The following is a 25019-nucleotide window of genomic DNA, read 5'->3' as shown; positions in this document are numbered from 1 at the left end:
GAACTCTAGGCCCTTCTATTCTCTATTATCTTTCAAATTCTATCCAAGTTTAATTGCTGGATAATAATTGTAACAGTAAGATGATAGTGATGATGATGATACTTATCATCTTTATAATACTTTAATTTGCAAAATCCTTTGCATATGTTAATGCTTTTGATCCTCATAACAGCCTTGTGCGATAGGATCTATTATTATGCCCATTTTACAGATTAGGAAATTAAGATAGAAAGAGAACTTGCTCAGGGTCACATCTTACAAAACCATCAAGGGCAGGATTCAATCTTAGATTGTCTAGTGGAAATTTTAGAGGCCATTTAAAGACTTTTCAATGCTCCCTGCATTCACAGGCACCTACCTCTTTTAATTGTTTCTGATGGACTTTCTTCTATGCTGCCATAGTTGCCTAGTTTTTGCTATATGTGATTTTGTAGCTAGATTTTTCTCTTGGTTGAAATATTCTTCTAATTCTCAAACAGAGACAAGACAATAATCACTTTTAAGATGACTACAGGGTTTATTTATTAGCACATCAATCAGTAATAGAATATTCATTTGTCCCAATGTGATACAAGAAGACAGAATATTCATTTGACCCAATATGATACAAGAAGATCTATGTATCTGTCTCTTGGGTTCCAGACTTAGTCTAGTTTTGGGAATAGATGCTGAATAAGTAATCACAAACCAGGCCATAGTCTTTATCCAGACCCCAGAAAGAGTCAAAAATGGTAAAGACAGGCAAAAACTTGCTTTATTTTTTTTTCTTTCATGTTGAGATTGAAGAAAAATTACTGATTAGAGCTGGCTACATACATACCAGTTCAGGGCAAATAGACCCCATGCGCTTTTTGAGAGCACTAAATCATGAGTAGGATAGAGAAGGCTCAAAGCTGGGGTTGGTTCCTTTTGTGCCATTCATGAATTTCTCAGTTATTTTTGTTTATAGACTTTTTCTGTGCTTGAAGGGTTGAGGTGGTGGGGCATCTATCCTAATCATTCTGCACCATAGTTATTCTTGAATTTCATCAACTCATTTACCACCCCCCCCCCCCCCCCCATTCTTCAGAAACTTAATTGATTTAATTCTTCTCTTCTTGCCAGATTACATTTACAGTGGAAGAACTTTGTGTCCCTGCTGTTCAAATGGTATTTCTATACCATAGCTGTGATGATGATAGATAGAAAGACAAATATATAGATACATAAAAAGAGAGGGGAGATGACAGAGAGAGAGGGGGGATGGAAAGTAGAGGGAGAAGGAGGGAAGGGGAGAGAGAAAGGGAGAGGGAGAGACATATAGACAGACATAGTTAAATAGATATCAATTGCATTGCATTTTGATGTTTTCAAAGCACATATTATTTCATATAAATCTTTGGGTAGATTTTTCTGATGATCTCTGATGATATAGTTAGGTTTATACACTGGTTAAATGTTAATCTTCTTGATTCCAGGCTTCCTCATCACCCAAATATTTTCTGGCTTTTCACTCTGCAGCATGTTACCTTATATGAGGATAACGCTCCCTTCTAGGATAAGATAAAACCTCAAAGGAAAAAAAAAAAAACTTGCTCTGTAGACTTGAACAACCTTACTTTTTCTGAAGATACCAATTAGGCATAATTCTGGACTCATACATTCTCCCCAACTAGCCAACCAGACTGGTCTCTATACTACCAATTTGCTAGAAAAATTTGAAAGAAGAATAAAAAAAACTATACAACCAGGTGGCTCAGTTGATAGAATGCTGGGTCTGGAATCATATCTTTGTGAGTTCAAATCCAGTCTCAGACACTATGTGTATGACCCTGGATAATTCACTTAACCCTACTTGCCCTCAGTTTCCTTGACTCTAAAATGAGCCTGAGAAGAAAATGACAAACCATGCCAGTATCTCTTCCAAAAAGAACAAAAATGGAGTCACAAAAAATCAGACATGACTGAATTTCAACAAACAAAGACACACTCCCTTTCCTGAAGCAGATGTGAGTGTTAGAAGTTTCCTGGTACTCCTAATTCCCTATCAACTATCTTTAAAATCAAGGTTTCTCATGTGCCCAGTCTTCATCCTATATGTCAATGAGGATGAACTTCTTCCAGGCTATTTTACAGATTTCATAAGAAAATTTTGGATTTCTGCAGGAAAAAAAGCTGCTTAGTTATTAGACTTGATGGTTTTTTGGGCTAGCTTAAGCAAGCATTTTTTTGCCTGTTGACATGGAGCCTGGAATAAAAATGAGATCATAATGGGTGACTCTGTCCAAAAAGAGTTTTTTGATTAAGTCCAAAAATTGTTGGGCCAAGTGTAAATGGCCTTCCTTTTGTCAGAACTCATCCATCAATGTCTCAGAGTAAAGGTATCTTAAACAGCTGTCTAGGCTCTCTCTCTCTCTGATTCAGCCACCAATACATTTCAGGGTCCTATCAGTAGTTATTTCCGACCTCTTATTTCCTCCAATATGCATATGTCCAAAGATAGATTGCTTATATTGTGGGCATGGCTAGTAACTGTTGTAATAACTATCAGATGAACCCCAAGTGAATTCTACCTATAAACTGTCCTAACTGACCCCGGATTCTGGTATTAGAACTCTCACTTTCTGATTTCTAGACAATCTGAAGCCCTTTTTAAGAGATTTGACATTTATCCAGCAAAAGCAACTGCTAATTTCCTACAAGACTATTATTATCTTAGAAGTAGAAGATATTGACCCTTGGGATTCAAGATTTGCATGCATGAAACCTAGTCTCTGCTGGAATGTTTCAGATCTAATAAGGAAATACTCATATAGTACCAAATCCTACTTTACTTGAAGGAATTTGAAACTGATCAAAAAATATCATTCATTGACCTCATCTACTTGATGACTAGTCTTTCAATCATTCTGCTGTTTTGAGATAGTTTTATCTAGATACCTTTAAGTACAACTAACCCCTACTCAGAACCAGGATTGCTATGCTATGACAGAAAACTCAACATATCCAATACATCTTCAATGATATAGAAAATAGATCTTGTTAAGTCAGAAGAGAAATGGAATAGTACATTTGGGTTCTAATTCTGCCTTGAGACACTTGTTTGCTGTGAGATACAGGGGAAGACACAATCTCTCCATGCTCAGTTTCCTCATATAAAATAAGAGAATTGGACTTCATGGCTTCTAATACCTCTTTGAACTCTAAATCTCTGTGACCCTATAATGTGTAAATCACTATTATTACAGACTCTAATTGAACGAGTTTATCTTACCTTAGAGCCTGAAATCCAGGTCCTGTAGAAATTCCTACAGGTCAGAATATGCTAAAGTTTGAGCGAATAAGTAATTTTGACTATTTTAAATACCCAAGTTAACAATAAAACACAAATGAAGAAATATGCTATCTGCATTCAGAGAAATACTAAATAGAAATTTGTAATGAATAATTTCTATTCTATAGAAATACGTGTGTGTGTTTGTATATTGAGCCTCAAATGACATTGTAATGTGGGATTAATACCACTCCATTCTGACCCCTGATTTACCATATCAGTTCAAATGAACTGATTTTCTGTCCTGGATCATCAAAGTATATACATCTTAGTGCCCATGGAGGAGAATGAATATGAAACTACTTTTGTGCAAAGTAGGAGCATTAGGCATTTTCCCCATGGTGTCATTTTATTTCTGTAATGTCCTTACCACATGTTAGTACCTTATAAACTCCATATTTAAGTATTTAGTGGGTGGGTTTGCAGTGGGGAACATGATAATTTAACTCAGTGGTGTTCTAGTGTGTCCCAGGGATTCCAGAACAACGTACTTTTTTCACTGGCATTTTCTTAACTTATCTCTAATAGAGTCTGCTCTTGGCCTGAAATGTGCAGATAAAAGTAGGTGAAAATCAGGTTTAGTGTGGAGGTGAGAGATAGCATTTTTCAGGAGAGTAAACATTCTGCAAGGATACAGAATGATCATTTTGGAGTGAGACATAGTGGACAAATTCTAAGGAATATCCTACACTTTTTCTTCAGATTTTCTCATGATGATCATTGTCTCCTAATCCCTTTCTAAATCTGTCTCTTCCTTTTAATGGACTTTCAGCTTATTACTAGATAAATAGCCGGGGTTCTGGGGTAGCAAAGGGATAGGTATCTAGCATTTAAATAGCAATAAAAGGTTTTCAAAGCACTTAACAAATATTATCTCTTTTCTTTATAATACCAATCCTGGAAAGAAGGTACTATTATTATCCCCATTTTACAGATAAGGAAACTGATGTACAGAGAGGTTAGGTGATTTATATATAATGTAATTATATAATATGTGATATGTAAGCAAATAATACTGGTTCAAAACTAGATGTGAACTCGGGGCTTTCATACTCAAAGTTCAATGCTTAATCCATTTGCACTGCCTTGCTACTTAGAAAACATTAATTCAGTTAATCTAGTTCTGTCATGGCTCTTTCTACAAGCCACATTGCATGCTTTAAAATAATTTGTAGTCAGGGGAATCATTTGGGTTCTGGCTGCTATGATTATGCAATAATATGTCACTCCCTCAGCATCCATTAGGTTCAGGACCTTATTATAGTTCAGTGTAGGAAACTTTAAAATCTCTTGTAGGCCCTGGCTAATTCCAAAGTATCTGTGTTACTAGTTTTTTGATGGCTATATTTCAGGATGATAATAGCTAGTGATTATTGATACTCTTGTAACAATAATGTTATTGTTATGATGATGATAATTTTTTAGCAACTAAGTGATATACTAATAATTATAATCATAATTTTAAAAGGAGCTATATTCTAGGTACAGTACTCAACTTTGGGGATTCAAAAAAAAAAAGCAAAAAAAAATAATACCTGCCTTCAAGGAGCTTTCAATCTAATAGGGGAGATAGCATGTAAATAAATATATGCAAAGCAAGCTGTATACAGGATAAATAGGAAATAATTAACAGAGAGAAGGCACTGGTATTAAGGAGAGTTGAGGAAGGCTTCCTGTAGGAAATGGGAGCCAGGGATGCGAGTAATTGCAAAGGAGGAAAGAAAGCACACTGGGTATGAAGGATAGCCAGAGAGAATGGCCAGAGCTAAGAGATGGAGTGTCACCAGGAGGTCAGTGTCAAATTTGAACTCAAGTCCTCCTGACTTGCACTGACCACCTAGCTGCTTCTGCTCTAATTACTTCTTATTGTCTCCAGGAGCAAATACAAAATCTTGTATTGCATTCAAAGTTTTTTATAACCTAGCCCTCCTCCTACCTTTTCAGTTGGCAGTCGAAGTCAGGAGGACCTGAGTTCAAATCTGACCCTGGGCAAGTCCCTTAACCTCAATTGCCTCAGCAAAAAAAGGAAGTCACTAGAGCTTAGTGAGTAGGAGATATGATCAGACCTGCATTTTAGGAAAAATCTCTTTAGTGGCTGGAGGATAGAGACTTGAGGCAGGACAGCTCACTAGTAGGCTAATACAATAAAAGGCTTGACATGTCCCAATTGATAAATGATTAAAAGATATGATCTGTGGCCCAAAGGCTATATATTCATGCATATCTTTTAACCTAACAATACCACTACTAGGCATGAGTACCAAAAGAGATTAAAGAAATGATCTATATGTAAAAAAAAAATTCATAGGAACTTTCTTCTCAGGCAAAAATATTGGAGATTGAGGAGATGCCTAACAATTAGAAAATGGCTCAATAAATTGTGGTATGTGTTTATGATGGGATATTGTTGTTCTATGGGAAATGATGAGCAGGATGCTCTCAGAAAAAAAGCAACTCCAAAGCAGCAGCAGCAGCAGCAGCAACAACAACAACAACAACCTAGAAAGTCCTCCATGAACTTAAGCAAAGAGAAATGTATTGAAAACAAAGTAATAGCAGTGTCCTGGAATGACCAACTGTGAATGACTGTTATTATCAGTAGTACAATCATCCATCTGAAGGACTTAGGATGAAAAATCCTGTCCATGCCCAGAGAAGGAACTGATTGTCTGAATACAGAAAACAACAACAACAACAACAACAACAACAACAACAACAACATTCTCTCTTTCTCTCTTTTTAAACTTAATTTTTCTTGAGAATTTTTATTTTCATTAAGGTGGGAGATCTATATTTTCTTTCACAACTTGACTTCTATGGAAAAGTTTTGCATAACTCCACATGTGGTTACTTAATTGTGGATAGGGATAAAGGATAGAATTTAGAACTCAAAAATTTTTAAAACAAATTTAAAAATGTTTTGAATGTAACTGGGACAATATAAACTAAAATAAAATAGTAGATGCTTGAGGTCATGAGGGCTTGTGTCAAAAGAGAAAAGGGGACATATTAGATCTTACAAAAGTGAAATCCACAGATCTTGGCAATTAGAAAGGGGCTTGGGGTAGTATGTGTGGTTGAGAAATAGTGAGGAGGCAAGAGTACTAGATCTGGAATCATAAAGAATTGAGTTCAAATTCTGCCTGAGTTATTTATTTAGATATGTGATTGTAGGCAAATCACTTAACCCATGAGTGCCTCAGTTTCCTCAAATGTAAAATGAGAACTAATAATAGCACCTGACTACCAGAGTTGTTATAAAAGGATCAAATGAGATAATACATGTGAAACATTTTAGAAACATTAAAACACTCTAGAAACTCTAGCTATTATTATTAATTATCATTATTATTAACAATAACTTGAGGAACAATATGATATAGTAGATAAAGGTCCAGCCATGGAGCCAGAAAAACTTGGGTTTAAATACTTCCTCTGATATATAGTGTATAACTGAGCAAAACACTTATCTCAGTGCCACAATCAACTCTCTAAGACTGAAAGTTGCTGATGAGTTAGGAATTTTTAGTTTGGTTTGATATGGTTTGGTTTGGTTAGGAATGTTTACTTTGGTAAAGGTAGTTTCCACACAAGTAGATAAAATCCCAGATGCCCATCCTAATCCAACAATAATAATAACAACCCCCCACAAACCTGACATTTAAAATAATGCTTCAAGTTTACAAAATGCTATCTTAACAAGGCTTATAAAAATAGCATCCCTTCCCTGTGTGCTTCCCTTGCCCCCATATGCTTCTGTTGGTAATCTACCCATCTCTTCTTTTTACATGAAGTCTTTTTTTCATCTTTCCCTGTTCTGAACTTTCATCACTACTTGTTGGTACTTCACTTTTCTATTTTCTATTAGAATATTATGATGGGATATTGTTGTTCTATGGGAAATGATGAGCAGGATGCTCTCAGAAAAACAAACAAACAAACAAACAAACCCAAAGCAACAACAACAACAATCTAGAAAGTCCTTTGACGTGAACTTAAGCAAAGTGAAATGTACTGAAAACAAAGTAATATCAGTATCCTGGAAAGACTAGCTGTGAATGATTTTGTAAAACATGGATTCAAATACATGTTATAAATCCTTAAAGACAACGCTTATTTATATTTGGGTTTCCTTCAGGGCTGTGCCTGGAACCTTCAATGTAATAGATACTTAATAGATGGTATGTGCCAATTGACTGAATGAAAACATACTCATATAATTTGTTAACAATTACTTTCTTGTATTTAGTTTCATGGCAAGCATTGATTAAATAATTAATATGTACCAGAAAAGAATCTCAAAGATATACTGTGGAGAGGAACTGGTTAAGCAATAGTACGAAAAAAAAAAGTCAGGGTTTTAAGGAACAAGTAATATGTGAGTCATCAATGTTGCATTGCCATCTCAAAAAAGAAAGAAAAAAAAAGAATAAAACATGATCCATGCAATAAACAAGAAGATGGTTTTGCAGGAACTAGGAAATGATTCTCCCACTCTGCTCAGCACTGGTCACACTCTTTTTCTGGCTCTGCCCACACGTGCAAAATGCAAATGTCTTTCTCTTCATGAAAAGAACTGGGAAAAAATATTTCCGATAATGTCGAACAAAAATATCTTTGATGCAAAATATTCAGATAGATTGCATCTATATATGCCCAGAACAACTGGTTGAAAAGTGAAGCATCCAGTGAAATAGATTACTTGGTCTCATCTGTTGATAAAGAGCAATTTTTTGCTGAGTTCAATTTTTTAAAATCCTGATTTTATGTAAGCTTGTGGTTCATGCAGACAACTATGGTTAGAATAGATTTTCTTTTTCTTTTTCCTTTTTTTTTTCTCTTGAAATACTCACAAATAGCCTTAACTTTCCAACTCATTTTGTACTTGCATATTGCTTTTGGTCTTCACAACACAAGAGAGAATTAATATTAATAAGCATAAAGATAGACACTAAGATCTATGATTTGACAATAAAATCTATGTATCCATGGATACAAGGAACTTCTCAGTGAAGAAAGCCTTATTCATTGGTCAGCAAGGTCAGCAACTCCTGGTCCTTGAGTTTCCTATATTGTGGAAAAGTTAAATAACTTGCTCACATCATATAGCCAGTATGGACCATAGGTGAGACTTGAATCTAGGACTTTTCTGCTTTGAGCTCAGCTGTGTCACTATTTTTTTAAAGGTTATAAAATAAAAGCCAATTAAGCAATCCATTATTGGTATATATATTTCAACAAGGTCAAAGACATAATGATATGTTATGTGTGTTTGTAGATATATATACATGTATATATACTCATATATATGTACATATATGTATATAGATGTTTATAAGTATTATACACACATATATTCATAGCAGTATTTTTGTGGCAGCAACAACTAGAACTATAAATGATGAGGAGATGATGACTGAGGGAAAAGAAGCATAACTACTATATGATGAAAGGGTTACAAGGTAAAATGCAAAAATCATTGGGAGTTCTTCCACAAAGCAGTTCTCATTGATTAATAGGGAAACATGCAAAGTCTTTCATAATCTTTACAACTACATTCTCTATTTTTTCCCTTCTCATCCATATACCAACTGGTCCCCTTTCATATTGGGAATAATGAGTATTAATTAAAAAGAATAGCCACAAAGTATTAAAACCAACTTTAAAGGTCATAGTGAGGAAGCATTAAATACATCATAGTAGTGATAATATGTAGATATTACATTTAACTGACTTGAAAATGTAGAAATACATTTACAGAAGGAAATTTTCTTTTCTACTTTTCTCAGTCTCATACTAGATTATTTTTCCATGTGAAATGTTTGTATTTTTAATCAAAGAAATAGGTAATTCTGGTGTAAGATCCGTCCCAATTGAAACTCTCTCTGAATATATACTCCTCTCTGATGAAAAGCTTTGAAGGATGATTCAGTCACTCTGAGAAACATGTGATATCACTGCTGCAGAATATTTGACTTCTAAATCTTCTAAAGGAATAACCAATAGGTAAATGTAGAGTAGGAGATATTTTGTTTTATAATAAGGACTAAAGAAAATGACACACTTGAGAAAATGGCCAGTTAGATCTAACATATTTCTTTTTCCCCCACTGTGAGATTCACATGTATGAAATTATATTGTGTTGTTCCTAGGGCACAGGAGCTGTTGATTGTCACTTTAAAATTCAGAAGAACTTGGAAAATGGATCCATAAGTCTGGAATCAGTGAAAAGCACAGGCCTGTTTGTTGGACTTTTGCCGGATGGTCAGACAAAACCAGTTCTTTATATTAAAGACACAAGTGTTTTCTTCTATCCACAAGTTATCCAATGTATGTTGACAAACAAAACTTAAACATTTTAATAAATCCAACAAATTATATTGTAAAATACTAAAGAATGTGTTTATATTTAGGATAGAATAAATCTATTCTGCTGATTTTTTTTCTTTATGTAGTGAATCCACATTCAATTCAATATAGTGTATTTATTATGTTCCAACCATATGTAAGAGCACTGTGTTTGGAATTATAGCATAATAAAATCAATAATGCATATTCCTTACCCTCAAGAAGCTTATAATTTAGTCAGGAAAATGATGATAATGATGACAACTGTTAACATTTATATAACATATAGTGGACCAGGCATTGTGCTAATCATTTTACAATTATTATTTCATTTGAGTCTCAAAACTGTCCTGGGAAGTAGTTGCTATTATTATACCTATTTCATACTTGAGAAAACTGAGGCAAATAAAAATTTAATGGCTTGCTCAGACTTATATAGTTAGTAAGTGTCTGATGTTTAGTGACGGGCACATTTGAACTCTGGTCTTTTTGACTTTAGACTTAGCACTCCATCCACCATGCGAATTAGTTGCCCCAAATACACAGATAACAAAAGTGGAAGGTGGGACGCATACTATGATACCAGATATTTGTATACAATTACAATGTGAAGGGAAAGAGAAAAAGATTACATTTCCTGTGGAGATGTGAAAGAAAAGGAAATGATATTTTGTATGGGCCTTGAATAAAGGTTATAATCGGGACATGATAAAAGGGATGCCTGGGTTTTAATTAGCTACTGATGAACTTTTAAAATTCAGTTGATAAACATTCATTAAGCACTCCTCTATTTCAAACTAGGGAGGCTATCAAACTTATGCAAGAGGCTGCTCTCAGATCCTCTTTGGTTTGTAATTAAATTGTTTTGTCACCAGACTTTCATCTGCCTACCTTTATCTCTTGCCTTTTTCTTTCTTTCTTCTTTTTGATTTTGTTAAGTTAGTGATCTGTTTGCCTACCATTTTCTGGACATGCTCCATGGGAGCTATCTAATACAATGAAGTTCTTCAGGTTTTCTCATATGGGACCTGAAGGGGCACCTTGACTTTCCATTGCTTGTTCCACCATCTCCCTCAACCTACTGGCTCATCATTTTTTCCCCACTCACAAATTTTTCTGATCCTCTATACTATATCACATTCCCTAAATAATTCCTTGTTGGGAAGCGTGCTCATTCCCCACTTTTCACACTGTCCTCCCTTTCACTCCCTCCCTTTCCCATATGTCTCTTCATTGCTCTTTGGATGATCCTCAACTTTAATTTTTTGATGAATGTATTGTTCTGGTGAAGTCAATAATACATTGTTTTTTTCTCTTGAGTCCCTTGCCCCCTTATCCCATTGCTGATCTTGTCTTACCAGACCTCAGCTCCAGATTATTCCCAATATTTTTTTTTTTCATTCTTTCTTTATCAATATAGGAGATTTTGTCAAAATTCTTGGTGACCTTCAGATATATTATTTCATTTTTATCAGAGAATTTTCCTTTCCTATTCTGTTAAATTTTGAACCCCTCTTAATAAGGCCCAAAAATCTTAGGGAAAACATAGTCTTTCCATTCTTCCATCTCTCAGAGAAGTAGTACTCTATACTTAGGCAAGTGAGTTTCATTTTAGTATCATATCATAGTCTAAAAAAAAAATCATAGTTTTCAATACTATCAATAAGAATAGCTATTTACTTCAATCAATTAGCTAGCATTTATTAAGGACCTACTCTGTGTCATGCACTGGGCTAGGTCCTATATACTCATGAACAAAGAATATTGCAGTTTAATCGTTTTCAGTTATGTCTGACTCTTTGTGACTCCATTGAGATTTTCTTGGCAAAAATACTAGAATAGTTTACCATTTGCTTCTCCAGGTCATTTTATAGATGTGGAAACTGAGGCAAACAAGGTTAAGTGACTTTGTCCATGGTCACACAGCTAGCAAGTGTCTGAAGTTGGGTTTGAATTCAATACTTCTTGATAACAGGTCCAACACTCTATCCTCTTTGCTACAATCCCTACTTAGAAGAAATCCATCATTCTGGTATCTTAAGCTATGTTCCAAAAAAAATCAAATCTGTTTTTTTAGTACCATCAGCAAATCTAGCTTTTTACTTCAATCAATTAATCAACAAATGATGAAGCTCTACTCAATTCCTATTCGCAAGGATCTTCCCTTCCATCTCTTCCAAAGAATCAACGGTGAACCAGATATGTAGAAGAAATTATTAATTTTCCCCGAATTCCTTTGTTTTCTAAGATTGAACTTTGTTCCCTTTAGAGACATTTCTTAAGCTGTTAGAATGTGTAAAAGTAGAATGAAGAATGTAAATGCCTCAGGTAAAGAACTATTTTGTTTTGTCCTACTATGCCCTAGGAAAGTGACTAATAAACCTAAAAAATACAGCATTTGGTGAATTGAGCATACCTTAAATGTAGATCAGAAAGTGGAGGAAGTAGGAGGGTTCTTAACCTGAATGTTCACAAGATTATAAGATCCTTAATTTAGAGTTGAAAGAGGAATCAGAGTGCATCTAGTACAAATTTCAATTTTATAGATGAGGAAAGGGAAGCTTACAGAGATTAAGTGACTTGCCTAAGATGACACAATAATAAACTTTGTACCCCAATGTTTCATCACCTAAAAAGATCTTTTTTCTTAACTTTGTTGAAGTTTCGAGTAGTGTTGGCAGGGAATGAAATATCATAAAAGATTCCTAATTTAAAATTTAGATTTTTCTATGTAATTGAATCAATTATTAAATGAGAAAAATTATTTAGAACTTACTATGTAGAGGCAAGTAAGGGAATTCAATGAATAGAGCATTAGGTTTAGAATCAATGTCCAGAGGTCAACTTTGGCTTCGGATACTAAGATGTATGATCCTGGGCAAGTCACTTACTCCCTGTTTGGCTTAATTCACTGGAGAAAGAAATGACAAACTATTGCAGTTTTTTTGCCAAGAAAATCCCACAAGAGATCACAAAGAATTGAACATGATTTACCAACTGAACAACATGGGCCAGACACTGGACTAAGTACCGAGGATAGAAATATAAGTTTTTTAGACTCTTTAGTTTATGAAGCAATGGGTGGCTAGATTTCTTTTTTCAGTATTTAAGGGATTCTAAAATATCCATTTGGAGGAATTGGAAGATAGTCACTATATACACAACATGTAAAAATGTAATTTTCATATTTCAAAACAAGTTTCTTTTCTGTAGACATTGAAGGGTTATTTTTTATATTTACTTACCCTAGCTCTTTCAGAAATTTGTTAATAATTTTTGGAATTAAAGGGCAGAAATATATTTTAAGTCAATCTCTTGTCTTGGAAGGCAAGGAAATGTATACAATTCATTTCCAACTCCTGCCTCTGGACAAATAATGCAGTTCTGAGACATAGACATCATGAAAAAGTTATAGTGAGAGGTAATTATAATTGGTACATGCACATTTCATATTACCTAATCTTGGCTATCCTTGGCTAGACTGTTTTCTCTATCTCGTTTGACAAATACACCTGAAAAATTACTACTAAATTGTTTCAAAGAAGATTTAGAATCTTCATAATGACTGACATTTTTAAACCTATATTTCAACCAGAATTGTGATTGATAATTGCATTCTGATTATTCTGAATAATAGGAATTAATGATGTTGTCAGGTGATTTAATTTACAAGAGAATGAGAAAAAAATGTTGTTTTGTTTTCACAAACATGAATTTACTATAAGACAGATTGAACTTGTCATCAATTCAAACACATCTTCCAATTTTAGAGTTGAAGTTTTGAAGTGTGGGTGAGCCTTTTAGCACCAAGATAGATGAGTTCAGCTTTCTAGCAAATGTTCTCCTCAGTTAATCCTTGTCATCCTGGTTTCCTGGGCATAAGAATAGAAGGTGTGGGGAAAAAACAACAACAAAAAAGCACACAAAAACCCTCCCCTCCCCTCAACCCCCAGCCAAAAAAAAGAAAAAAAAAAACCACCTAAACCTGAATTTATTCATGGGATTACAAAGGAGAAAGGTAAGATTCCAGAATGATTGTTGTTGCTATTGCCTTCCAGATGAGAAAGGAATTTGATGCCTTAAAGTATTCACTTGTGTATGGAGAAGAAGTAGTTAAATCTCATGTAGATCTGTGTAATATGTCATTGGTTGGTTTCCTGAGGTTCAAGTGACCTCTTTTTTCCATGTTAGGCTTTATTGAATGCCTATATTGAAAATATTCTTGTTGCCCCTTTCTAGTGACAACAGTCCCCATACCCTTTAATGGAATTTTCACAGACTGATAGAGTTATTGGTAGATACAAGAGGAGAAAGGCAAATATTCTTTTAAGGTTGATATTTTGCAAGCCTGGGTGGAATTGAGAGACTATTTGATGACTGATATCATAGAATCATAGAATTGGGGAGTTGAAGGTGGGCCACAGTGGCCAAATAGCAAGAATTCTTAACCTTTTTGTGTGCCATGATCCCCTTTGGAAGTTTGGTGAAGTCTATGAACTTTTCAAAATAAAGTTTTTAAATACATAACATAAAATTTATGAAATTACAAAAGAAATTAGTTATATTGATATTTAGTCATCAAAATATTTTTAAAAAAACTAAATTTACTGATTACAAGTTAAGAACTAACGTAGTTAAGATGTTAAGAACTAACCAAAACAGTCAAGGTCTAGTCCAGCACATTCATCAAAAATAATATACCCAACAAGTAACTGTTCAACTTTACTTGAAGACTTCTAAGAGTTATGATCAAAGCTAATACTATTCACTAAAAGTGAATAAAAATTCACTTTTTATTAACTTTAGCAAATTTCTTAGCTTTTTCTGTATCTCTGTTTCAGTTTCATTTTAATCAGCATGTTTGATTGAATTGTTATGTGTGTAGAAGGCACAATACAACTGTTTTATTCAATTTCAGTTAATGAGATCATAGATTTAGTGTTATAAAGGACCTTAGAATTCATCTAGTCCAACACCACATCTTACATATGAGGATTCTGAAGTCTAGGAAGGTTTAAGTAACTTTTCTCCTGTTTACATAGATGGTAATTTTGAGAGTCAGGATGTCCTCTATTTCAGTTCTTTCCAGTACATCACAATTTTTTAAACCATTTTTCCCCCTTGAGAAAACTGGATTACTCACTGATATCTCTTTCAGTTTTTTTTTTTTTTCTGGATATAATAATTAGACATTTACCTAGGAAAAGACATGAAAACTTCAGTTTTCATCAGCTTGTATATCAAGATTAAGAAAAATCTAGATGCTATACTTGAAGTATTTGGATTTTTATAGATCTAATTCTACACATTCCATATACAATGAATTTATTTATATTGCATTGGACTGTGAAGAGAGAACCTATGCTTTTTAGCACCTACAGCATATCTCACAAGATATAAAAAAAGATTCCCTTCTTTTAATGTAATTCAAGTAATTCTTTCATAAAGCTCTTGATGACCATAAACATGAGTAATCAGGGGAAGCTGATATCTGCTGTGGCTTCTATTTTAAATTTATATTAAAATAAAAGTATTTTTTTTTCTGGCTATGGGCTTATTGATATATATTTGCTTATACTAAAATGTATTTAGGTGAAGCATTTTCCTTCTCCTATTGATCTATATACCATTGATTCACTAGTCAGTTCCAATAGAACGTTTTCATCCATAAATCATTTGTTATTATTTATACATATTATTTACATTAGTAAATCAATGATCTCATTGGTTCAGGTACTTTCTCCATTGCTATAAATTCCAATATGTCCTCTCATTTTGTATAATTCTAATGAGTATCTTTCTATAAATCTTCCTAAGGAGTTTTACCCACTATATTGGAAGCCATTTTCTGGTCCATTCTAACTATTACAGATAGCAGTTCAACATATGGACTTTCCATTTATTCTCTAAATCTTGTTACTCTTGACCTGTTCATTGTAAAATATGCTCATACATGTCCTTGGTGATGTGTTTCCAGCATCTTCTTATTTGCATACATCAATAGTAACAAACTATTATACTTACTATATATCTTACCATTATTCTTTGGATCAATTGCAATTTTATTCTTGTGCCATGTAATATGATTCTTATTCAGGCAATATACTATGGGGTTTGAATTTTTAAAAATATATGCAGTCAATAATTACCTTTAAATAGATTTCTATATTTAATATTTCTATAATACTAATGTATTATAGAAATTCTGAGATTTAAAAAAAAACCTTATTGTTGCTTCAATATTACAAGGATATGTAATTTTATCATTATGGGTACTCATTCCATTAATACCCCACTTGGGATTATAGCTTTTATTGGCCTCCTTTCCCATTTGGATGATTTTGTAGTTTCTCTCTCTCCTTCCCATTGGGTCAGAATATTATACACTGGCAAAAGATTAAAATATTTGTACCTGTCCTTGAATAGCAATCCCCTCAACATGTTCCCAGTAGCCTAATTAATGTCTGGGCAGACAGAAGTCAGTTAGTGATGTTACTCTATTAGTGATGATCACTTATGAGAATTGACGTAAGCCTAGGCTAATTAGACTTTTATCTTAAGGATGAATCTCAGACTTTCCATGAGTGGAAGCAATGACATACCTGCTATAGCAATCATATACAGGATAACATGATAACATAATCACAATAACTTTATAACTTAGTCCATGGTCTTTGAGAGTTTCTGGGGCAAAAAAAATTATTTTTATTTATTTATTTATTTTTGCTCATGAGGTTCTTATAGTAACTGATCATAGTCTTCAAACTTACCTAGGCTGGTTTATCAGCAAGCATTTATTTAGCACATCCTATGTGCCAGACACTATTCTAGGATGCTGAGATAGAAAAAATAAAACACAACTTGCTTCAAGTAGTTTACACTCTATGAATCACTTTTAGTCAGTCCATTACTGGGACCATAACAAAACCTTTCCATCTGGGCAAAACTTTCCAGAGTTGTTTTTGTTAAGGTGGCCTTTAAGAACCACAGAGTAACATAAGAGTGCAGACTTATAGCTGACTCTATGTAAAAAACAAAGGACAGAATTAATAACTGCTAAAGTGAGATTAATACTTTTTTAATCTGTTGGATTCTTCTTAGATGTCTTCAAACAGTTGCTGGATGATTCTTTATTGTAGTAGAGATTTCTTTCATGTATAGATTGAACTAGATTTAAAGTACAGACTAGCCCCTTAGAGGGCCACAGGGTCAGCCGGAGTCAGGATAAATCAAAGTTCTTGGACTTTAGAGGGAGAAGTGAAGGAGGCAGGCAAGCTGCCATGCAGCCGGCCAAAGATGTATCCTGGATTCTAGAGTCTGGAATCTTCAGCCTTTCTCTTCCTCATCCTACAGCCAAGTGCCTCACACTTCTCTCCCTCTGCCTTCCAATCCTTGCCTATGATTATTTTACTAGCAAACATTCAGCAAGCACCAATTGTGAGAATAGGCATCACCTAAAATATATGCTAATAGAGCCATTGTCTAATATCAAATAGGTAGCCTTAAGTGCTCTCTTGTCTGATTCAGAGTTTCAGCTTTCTACACTAGATGACTGATAAAATCATTTTCAACTATCAAATTTTGTCATTCTTGGAATCTGTTACTTTAGTTCTTGATACTCTTGAATATATAGAACTCTACAACTTTCCTGAAAAACTTTAAACTCATTTGCTCCAGAGTTGTCTCTTCCAGATTTGCTAAGCTCTAACTTTTTAGAAGCTCAACAAATATGCCTCTCTGCAATTGTCATCTACTACTCTTGCTTTCTCCTCTGAGCATTTTTATCCCTCATCTTCTTCAGATATATGAAGACAGCCATCTTTTCTCCCCAAGTCTTTACTTGCCTAGATTGTATATCTCAGGTCCTTAAACAATAATACACGTAATGCTTTTGAAGCCTCTCAAAATCCTAATCTTTGAATCTTTGTGAAGGAAGTCAAACTTGAAAACAGTTTTACAATTTGAAAATCAGAGCATATTAAAAATCATTATTAAGACCAACCAATTTAATCTTTCTATTTTATCATTTTGAAACTTCTGAGATATAATCCCTGAAAAGCACAAGTACCTAGCACGGGTCCTGGATTGCCCTTATAATAAGTTAAGAAATCTCTATACCTCAAAATATAGACAAAATATGCACTCTTTCAGATGAAATATTAAACCAACAGTTACTTTTGCCCTTTTGATTCTAAGCTATTATTTGAACCCACCCCTTTACTTTGAAAGCCTTCCAAACCATAAGCAATTGCTGAAAGGTAAAAGTCTGTCCCATTTTTAAAGATCCCATGAGAAGGAAATTGCACTATTCTTTCAGCAATGTCATGGTTGGCTAGTTCTTCCATTCTAATACTGTCTATTCTCAAGTAAAAACAGAATTTCAGATTACTCTGCCTGAGCAAAGGGTCTGTTAACCAAGTTGTATCCCAGAATGCCACCTAAAATCAAGCTTATACATTGCCCACCTGGGATTTTAACTTTTACTGGCCTCCTTCCCTATTTGAATGATTTCATGGTTTTTCTGTCTCTCCTTCCCAATGTAAAAAGATACATGTACTTTTGTACATGTACCTGTCCTTGAATACCACTTCCCTCAGTAGGTCCCCAATAGCCTGATTACATTTCTGGACAGACAGAAGGAGTCAGATTTTATCTGTTAGTGATACTTGATACTCTCGAATATATAGAACTCTACAACTATAATCACTTATGAGAATTGATTTAAGACTAGGCTAATTAAACTGTTATCTTAGTGATGGATCTCAGACTTCCTATGAGTGGAAGCAATGACATAACTGTTATAGCAATCATAGACATGATAATAGTATTTAGCCGTAACTTTGTTCTCAGTTACTGCCATCAGGTTAATCCGCAAGCATTGTTTTGCTAAGCTCTGCTGGAGAGAAAACCATTTAGTCTGGTTGTCCTGCCTCTGAAATTCTTAGCATTAATAATGATTAGGATTGCTTGTGGAGAGGGTATCCACTAACTTCTTAACAAGAATCACAGCATTTGAGATGCAGAATGGATCTCAGGGGCCAACTGGTACAATCTTTAATTCTAAGGACTTTTTACTACAACAAACCCTTTCAAACTCCCCTTGAAACTCTTCAAGGAGGGGAAATCCACCATGTCCTCAAGGCACAGCATATTAGGCAGTTTTTGCTAGGCCTAAATATTTCTCTTTGTAATTCTACCTATGTTTTCTAGATATGTCTTTTAGAGCCAAATACAACGTTTCATCCCTCTTCCACATGACAGTTCTTCTTGAAGAAAGCCATCATGTTCCTCCTGAATGTTCTCCCTCCTTCCCCTTCCTCCTTCTCTTCCTCTTGTTCTCCTTCCCTCCCTCTCTCCCTCCTTCCCTTCCCACCCCCTTCTCTCTTCCACTCCCTCCCTTCCTCTTTCCCTCTCTCTCTGTCTATTTCTCTGTCTCTCTCTGTCTGCCTGTCTCTCCCCCTCCCTCCCTCTCTCTCCTTCCCCTCCCTTTCTTTCTCCCTTCCTTTTCTCTCCATCTTCTCTGTCTCTCTCTGTCTTCTCTTTCTCTCTGTCTCACACTCACTCTCTTTTTCTCTATGAAGCAAATAATATTGTTATGGCCCATTCTTTCACTATGCTGTTCCTTAGTTTTTATGCTGACTTTAATACATCTTCCTTAGGTATCTTATCATAATACAGAGATAATTAGTTAAGATTTTGACAAAGGAACATGCATGAGCTCTGGCAGATACTACTTAATGGGAAAGATTATGGATATTGGATCAATGATGGCTACCTAAGGACCAATCTAGCAAAGGACAAAAGATTCATAATACCAGATTGGCCACAGGATGATGAACTTTTTGGCCATGGTGATTCTTTTATCCTGTTTTTATATTCCTGCCAGTTACATATAAAAACAATTTTGACATTTTTTCTACTTTGGAATTCCAAGTTCTCTCCCTCCCTTTCCTTTCCCCATCTCATTGAGAAGGCAAGCAATTTGGCATAAATTATATATGTGTAGAGATGCAAAACACATGGCCATGTGAGTTATGCTGTGAAAGAAAATACATACAAAATTCCCAAGAAAAATTATTTTTCATATATATTCAGGTTCTACCAGTTCTTTCTCTAGAGATAGACAGCACCTTTCATCCTAAGTCCTAAAAAATTGTCTTGAATCTTTGTATTGCTGAGAATAACTAAATTATTCATAATAGATCATCATACAATATTGTTGTTACTTTGTACAATTTTTTTTTTTAGTTCTGTTCATTTTACTTTGCATCAGTTCATGTTAACCCTTTCCAAGTTTTTCTGGGAGTATATACTGTTCATTATAATCGTATTCTATCACAATCATATACAACTTGTTCAGCCATTCCCCAATTGATGAACGTCTCCTCATTTCCAATTCTTTGCCACCACTAAAAGTGCTGCTATAAATAATTTTGTAACAGAGGTCTTTTTCCTTTTTAAAAAAAAATTCTTTGGGATATAGACCTAATCAGAGGTATTGTTGGGTCAAAGGGATCCCTGTTCTAGCATCTGCTGCCAGCAAAGGGATATCTACAAATCTCCTTCTGACCTATTGTCAGATTCTTTTACCATTTGTAGGTTGAGGTCTGGAAGTTGCCACTGCTCCCATTGCTTTGGTTGCCTTGAGGCCTTCTGATTTTCTGGGGCCCAATCTGCTCTGGTGCAGCCCATATGGGACTGAACTCCTCTCTCACCCTGGTGCAACAGACTTTTTCTACCAACCTTTCAAGTTATCTTGGAAAATTTTTTACTCTTGTCTTTTTGTGCGTTTGGCTGCTCTAGAACCTGTTTAAAGTTATTATTTTAATGGTATTTGGAAGGATTTGGGGGAGAACTTAGGCAAGTCCCTAGGGCCTTTGTTTCAACATCTTGATTCCACCTCTAACCATGATGATTCTTGAAGATTCTTCATAAGGAAGATTAGATTTTTTTTGACTAGTTAAAAGTTGCTAACTAGCCTTAATCACTGAATGGGTGCAGCCTCAGTCAGACTGAGACTCCATGCGGGACCTCAGCTTAAAAAGGTCAAGGTTTCCCATTGCATCCAGGGACCATTTCCAGTTGTCCTGATCTCTGTCTGACCACTGGACCCAGATGACTCTGGAGGGGAAAGTAAGGCAGGTGATGTTGCCCAGCTCTCTTACTTCAATCCAATTCATTTGCATGTCACAGCATTACCTCCTCATGTTCCTCTTCAAGAATGGAGGACAAATATCACCAATTTGTAGAAAGAAGCTTTGTTTTGCATGGGTGGAAGGAGTTCTCAAAACAATTAAATAATGATCTTGGAGTTATTGAAGTAGTTTTGGTTCTCTAACTCTTGACTCATAACTTTGAATTTGAAAATGTTTTTTCCTATTTAGTCATTTCTTCTTGTTACTTTTTTTTTTTTTGGTAAACCACTAGATAGTACAGTGGCTAGAACACTGGATTTTGAATCATGAAGAACTGCCTTCTGTTCTACCCTCTAATACTTATTATCTATGCAAATTTGGGCAAGTCACTTGACTTCCATGCCTCAGTTTCTTTATCTACAAAATTAGGATAATAATAGCACCTACTTGTCAGAGTGGTTGTGAAAATGACAGATAACATCTGTCAAGTACTTTGTAGACTATAAAGCATTCTTTAACAATAACTGTTATTGTTATTATTGTTGTCCATGATACATGTCCTTCTAGAGTCTACAGGACACATAGGCCCTCAACTAAGATACTGTTCTACTTGTTTTTGATATATATATATATATATATATATATATATATATATATATAATCCCTTTGACCCTGGACTTCCATTAGCTAGTTGTGAGATGATAATAATACTCTCCGGTTTTAAAAGTCAGCTTTCTTCTTCTTTTTTTCTTTTTTCTTTTTATATTTTATTCTTTTTTTATTCTTCTTCTTGCTCTTCTTTTTTTCAGAGTAAATAAAAGTATCTAAATTGAATGTCTAATTTTATATTTTATTATATATTATATATAACAATATATTAATTTATATATATTTGTATTTCATATTATCTTATACATTTTATATTGGTTATCTTATACAAATGACATAAATTTATAAAAAAAAAAAAAGAAGAAAAAACCAAAAATCTTTACCTATGTATCATGGGAAATATGACTCCAGATTTTAATCACTGTCCCCTTTCTAAGATTTTTTTTTTTTTTAATTTTGGTAGAGTCTAAGAATAAGGAGCTATGAAACTACTTTATGAATGACAATTTCACAAATAGACAGAATGCAGATATTAAGTGCTGATACAATATTGACACATTCAAAGTCCCAGAAGGCATATAATATAGCTTTTAACACAATTCCCATGGTTGTGTGAATAATTTGATCCTCATAAAATTGTCAAGACAATCAGCAGAGCCTGTATGGTATGGACCTATAGAATCATGTTCACTTATAGTGGTACTTTCTGAACAGGACCAGCCTTGATGATATTTGCTATGATATTTCAGTAAATCTCTTCTTTTATCAATTTGGCTATTCCTTCTAATAATGTTGATTATATACCATCCATGCTCTTTCATTCTATGCAGTTTTTTTCTGTGTTCTTGTATGTATAGATCCTCTACCTATCATAATCAGAACCTTTCTTGAATTCCTCTGATATCCCAAGGACACTAGTTGAGCATGGGGTTGGTTGCTCATTGGCTATTCTTTATCTCAGAGGACTAATCAAGTCATTTATCTCTCTGATGATATCTTTTTACAGTTTCTTTTGTGCAGTTGTTACTGATACTGATCAGTTGATACTAATACTGATATTGATACTACTTATGCCTACCATTTCCTTCTCTATTGTCTTTTGTTTGAACCTTACCTTAAATTCTGTGGTATTCCATGATTTGCACTCGTGAAATATTACAGGATGAATATTGTAGTATTTAATTAAAGAAAAAATATCAGGTTATCAAAAGCAGTTCCCAAAGACAATTCAACCTACCCTTTTTCTCATTGTTCATTAACCTTGTATGTCCATAATAAATGTACTTCTGAAACAACTCTGTAGGTGGTCTATTGATCTTATATGCAAATCATATTCTGGGCAACAGACATTTTTCATCCATTTGGTTTTTCTAGGGTGAATATTTTGGCTATACAATTTTAAAAGTTTACTATTAGAAATCCTTTATTTTTATAGGGTAGATTTCTTCCATTCAAACTCTGAATTGTAAATCCTGTAAAATGTTAGAAAATATTTTATGAGCATATCCTTCACTTGATATTAATAATGGGATATAGCTAGATTCTGATATATTTGTAATTAGCAATCATAGGATTGTCTGATAAATTTATTCATTATTTCAAAGAATCACATATTATTTTGACCTATTTTTGTTGGAGAGATTTTTGGAAATGAATAATTTGCTATATTCAACTCCAGGGTTCTATAATTAAAAACTATTTTATCTATATTAGCCTTTATTAATGGTGGCACAGTATGTAGAGTTCTAGGTCAGAAAGACTCAGCTTAGGAAGTTCAAATCTGACCTTGGTAGCTTATTAACTATGTGATTCTGGGCAAATCACTTAACCCTGTTTGCCTTAGTTTTCTCATCTGTAAAATGAGCTAGAGAAGGAAATGGCAAATCACTCCAGCATCTTTTCCAAGAAAACCCCAAATGGGGTCATGAAAAGTAGAACATGAAAAACAACTTAACAATCTAGTCATGAGAGTATAAATGAATATAAGCCAGAAGAAAAGTGATTCTACATACACTGCAATATTGTCTCATTACTGACTTGTGAATGTATTTTTTGAATCCAGAAAGGGTAATTCAGAAAGGAGAGTTTTGAAGAAGTCAAGATTATACAGACCATTGCATCAAAAACAATGTGAAAACCTTTAATTGCTATGAAGCAGCGAATAGAAGTCATTCTGATCTCTCACATTGACATATACTTAATTCCTAAGTTATTGACTGCTTTCAGACTATTAAGAAATTGCTTTTGTTATTTATTATTTATGTAATAGCAGACATGTATATGATATTTCACAGCTGTTGAGATCTCCAAAGACTTGACAATCACAGTATGGTAATATATGAAGCCTGTCCATTTAAAAAACAAACAAACAAACAAAAAGAACCCTTTGCTTTATCACAGAAAATGACTTCCCCTATCACAAAACCCCACATACATGAAGATCTTGAACAATTGAACATATCATTAAAAGAAAAAAAGATTACACTTGATCAGAAATATTTGCTATCAGCATGAGGTGCCAAAAACAATAATACAATTCTTAAAAAAAAAAAAAAATGTAAAGCAGCAAGTGTTTTCTTTCAGATTTGAGAGATTTTTCTCTTGCTTTGCATTGGCATCTCTTAGAAGGCCACAAGCAGTTTTGTTCGAAAGACATTTTACAGTCAATGTCCCCTTTTAGGAAAAGCAGAGCACCAGGGGGTTGGAGGAGGCATTTGAAGCCATAAGAAAATTACATTTTGAAAAAGTCATTTGATTCCTACAGCAGTGCCACCCTGTTTCTTGCATTCTCAAGGCAGCGAATGGATTTTATTGGAATACCATCCACGTGCAGCCTGCTGCTAAGAATAAAAAGGCACTTTCTGGTAACTATGCAATGTGGAGAAAAAGGATTTGGCAAAGTATTGAAATGGTGACAATAGCAGATCTTAGTGTGTAGCTGAACATATGGTGAATTTCAGAGAAGAAACAAGTGACTTTGTGTAGATGACATCCTTAAAAAAATCTTTATTTCAGTTGGCAGGGAAAAACCAATGGGAACATCTGCAACAGCTAGCCAACAGGAAGAAAAGGCCAGAGAGTTGGGGAACCAAGTAGAGGCAGCATCCCAATGCATGGCCCGCAGCCCATTCCACACTCCAGCCTCAAGTAAGTTACAATTAATACTGAAATGTACTAAGATTCTACATTATTGGGTAGTTATATCTGTAGTTACATACCTGCTGAGAAATATAAGGGGGTAGAGCAAATACTTTTTTACATAGTAATTCTATTACTTTTTCCCTTCATTTGTGGCAAACTATAAGGAAGACATTCAATGGCTTTTTTGAGAGGATGACATCATATCACACAAATTCCTTTGAAATCATTGTCCACACATAAATCATAAAATATTTATCGCTCTTTAGAATTCAATATTCATTTACTTATTAAGGTATATTCTTTCAAGAGTATCACATATTATAACTGCTATATAATGCCCTAACACAGTTTACCTGTATTAAATGATTGTGTGAAAAAAGAAAACTTAGTCATCCCTCAAAATAACAACTAACATTTATGTCAGTTAATCATTCAATTATCATATATTAAATACTTACTACGTGCCAGGCACA

The 25019-nt window shown here is 34.3% G+C and overlaps 1 protein-coding gene across 1 annotated transcript in view; it reads left to right on the top strand.

Annotated features, from left to right (window-relative positions):
- The window catches only part of RP1 (RP1 axonemal microtubule associated), a 582455-nt gene that overhangs the window by 83661 nt on the left and 473775 nt on the right, over positions 1–25019 (top strand). Inside the window, exons 16-17 of the mRNA XM_031946393.1 lie at positions 9466–9643; positions 24421–24552. Coding sequence (XP_031802253.1) covers positions 9466–9643; positions 24421–24552 — 310 coding nt within the window. The remainder of the gene's footprint in view (positions 1–9465; positions 9644–24420; positions 24553–25019) is intronic.

The sequence above is a fragment of the Sarcophilus harrisii genome, chromosome 1 (assembly GCF_902635505.1).
Source record: "Sarcophilus harrisii chromosome 1, mSarHar1.11, whole genome shotgun sequence".
NCBI classification, from domain to species: Eukaryota; Metazoa; Chordata; class Mammalia; order Dasyuromorphia; family Dasyuridae; genus Sarcophilus; species Sarcophilus harrisii.
The sequence above is the reverse complement of the archived record's forward strand: the minus strand, read 5'-3'. Positions and strand labels throughout refer to the sequence as shown.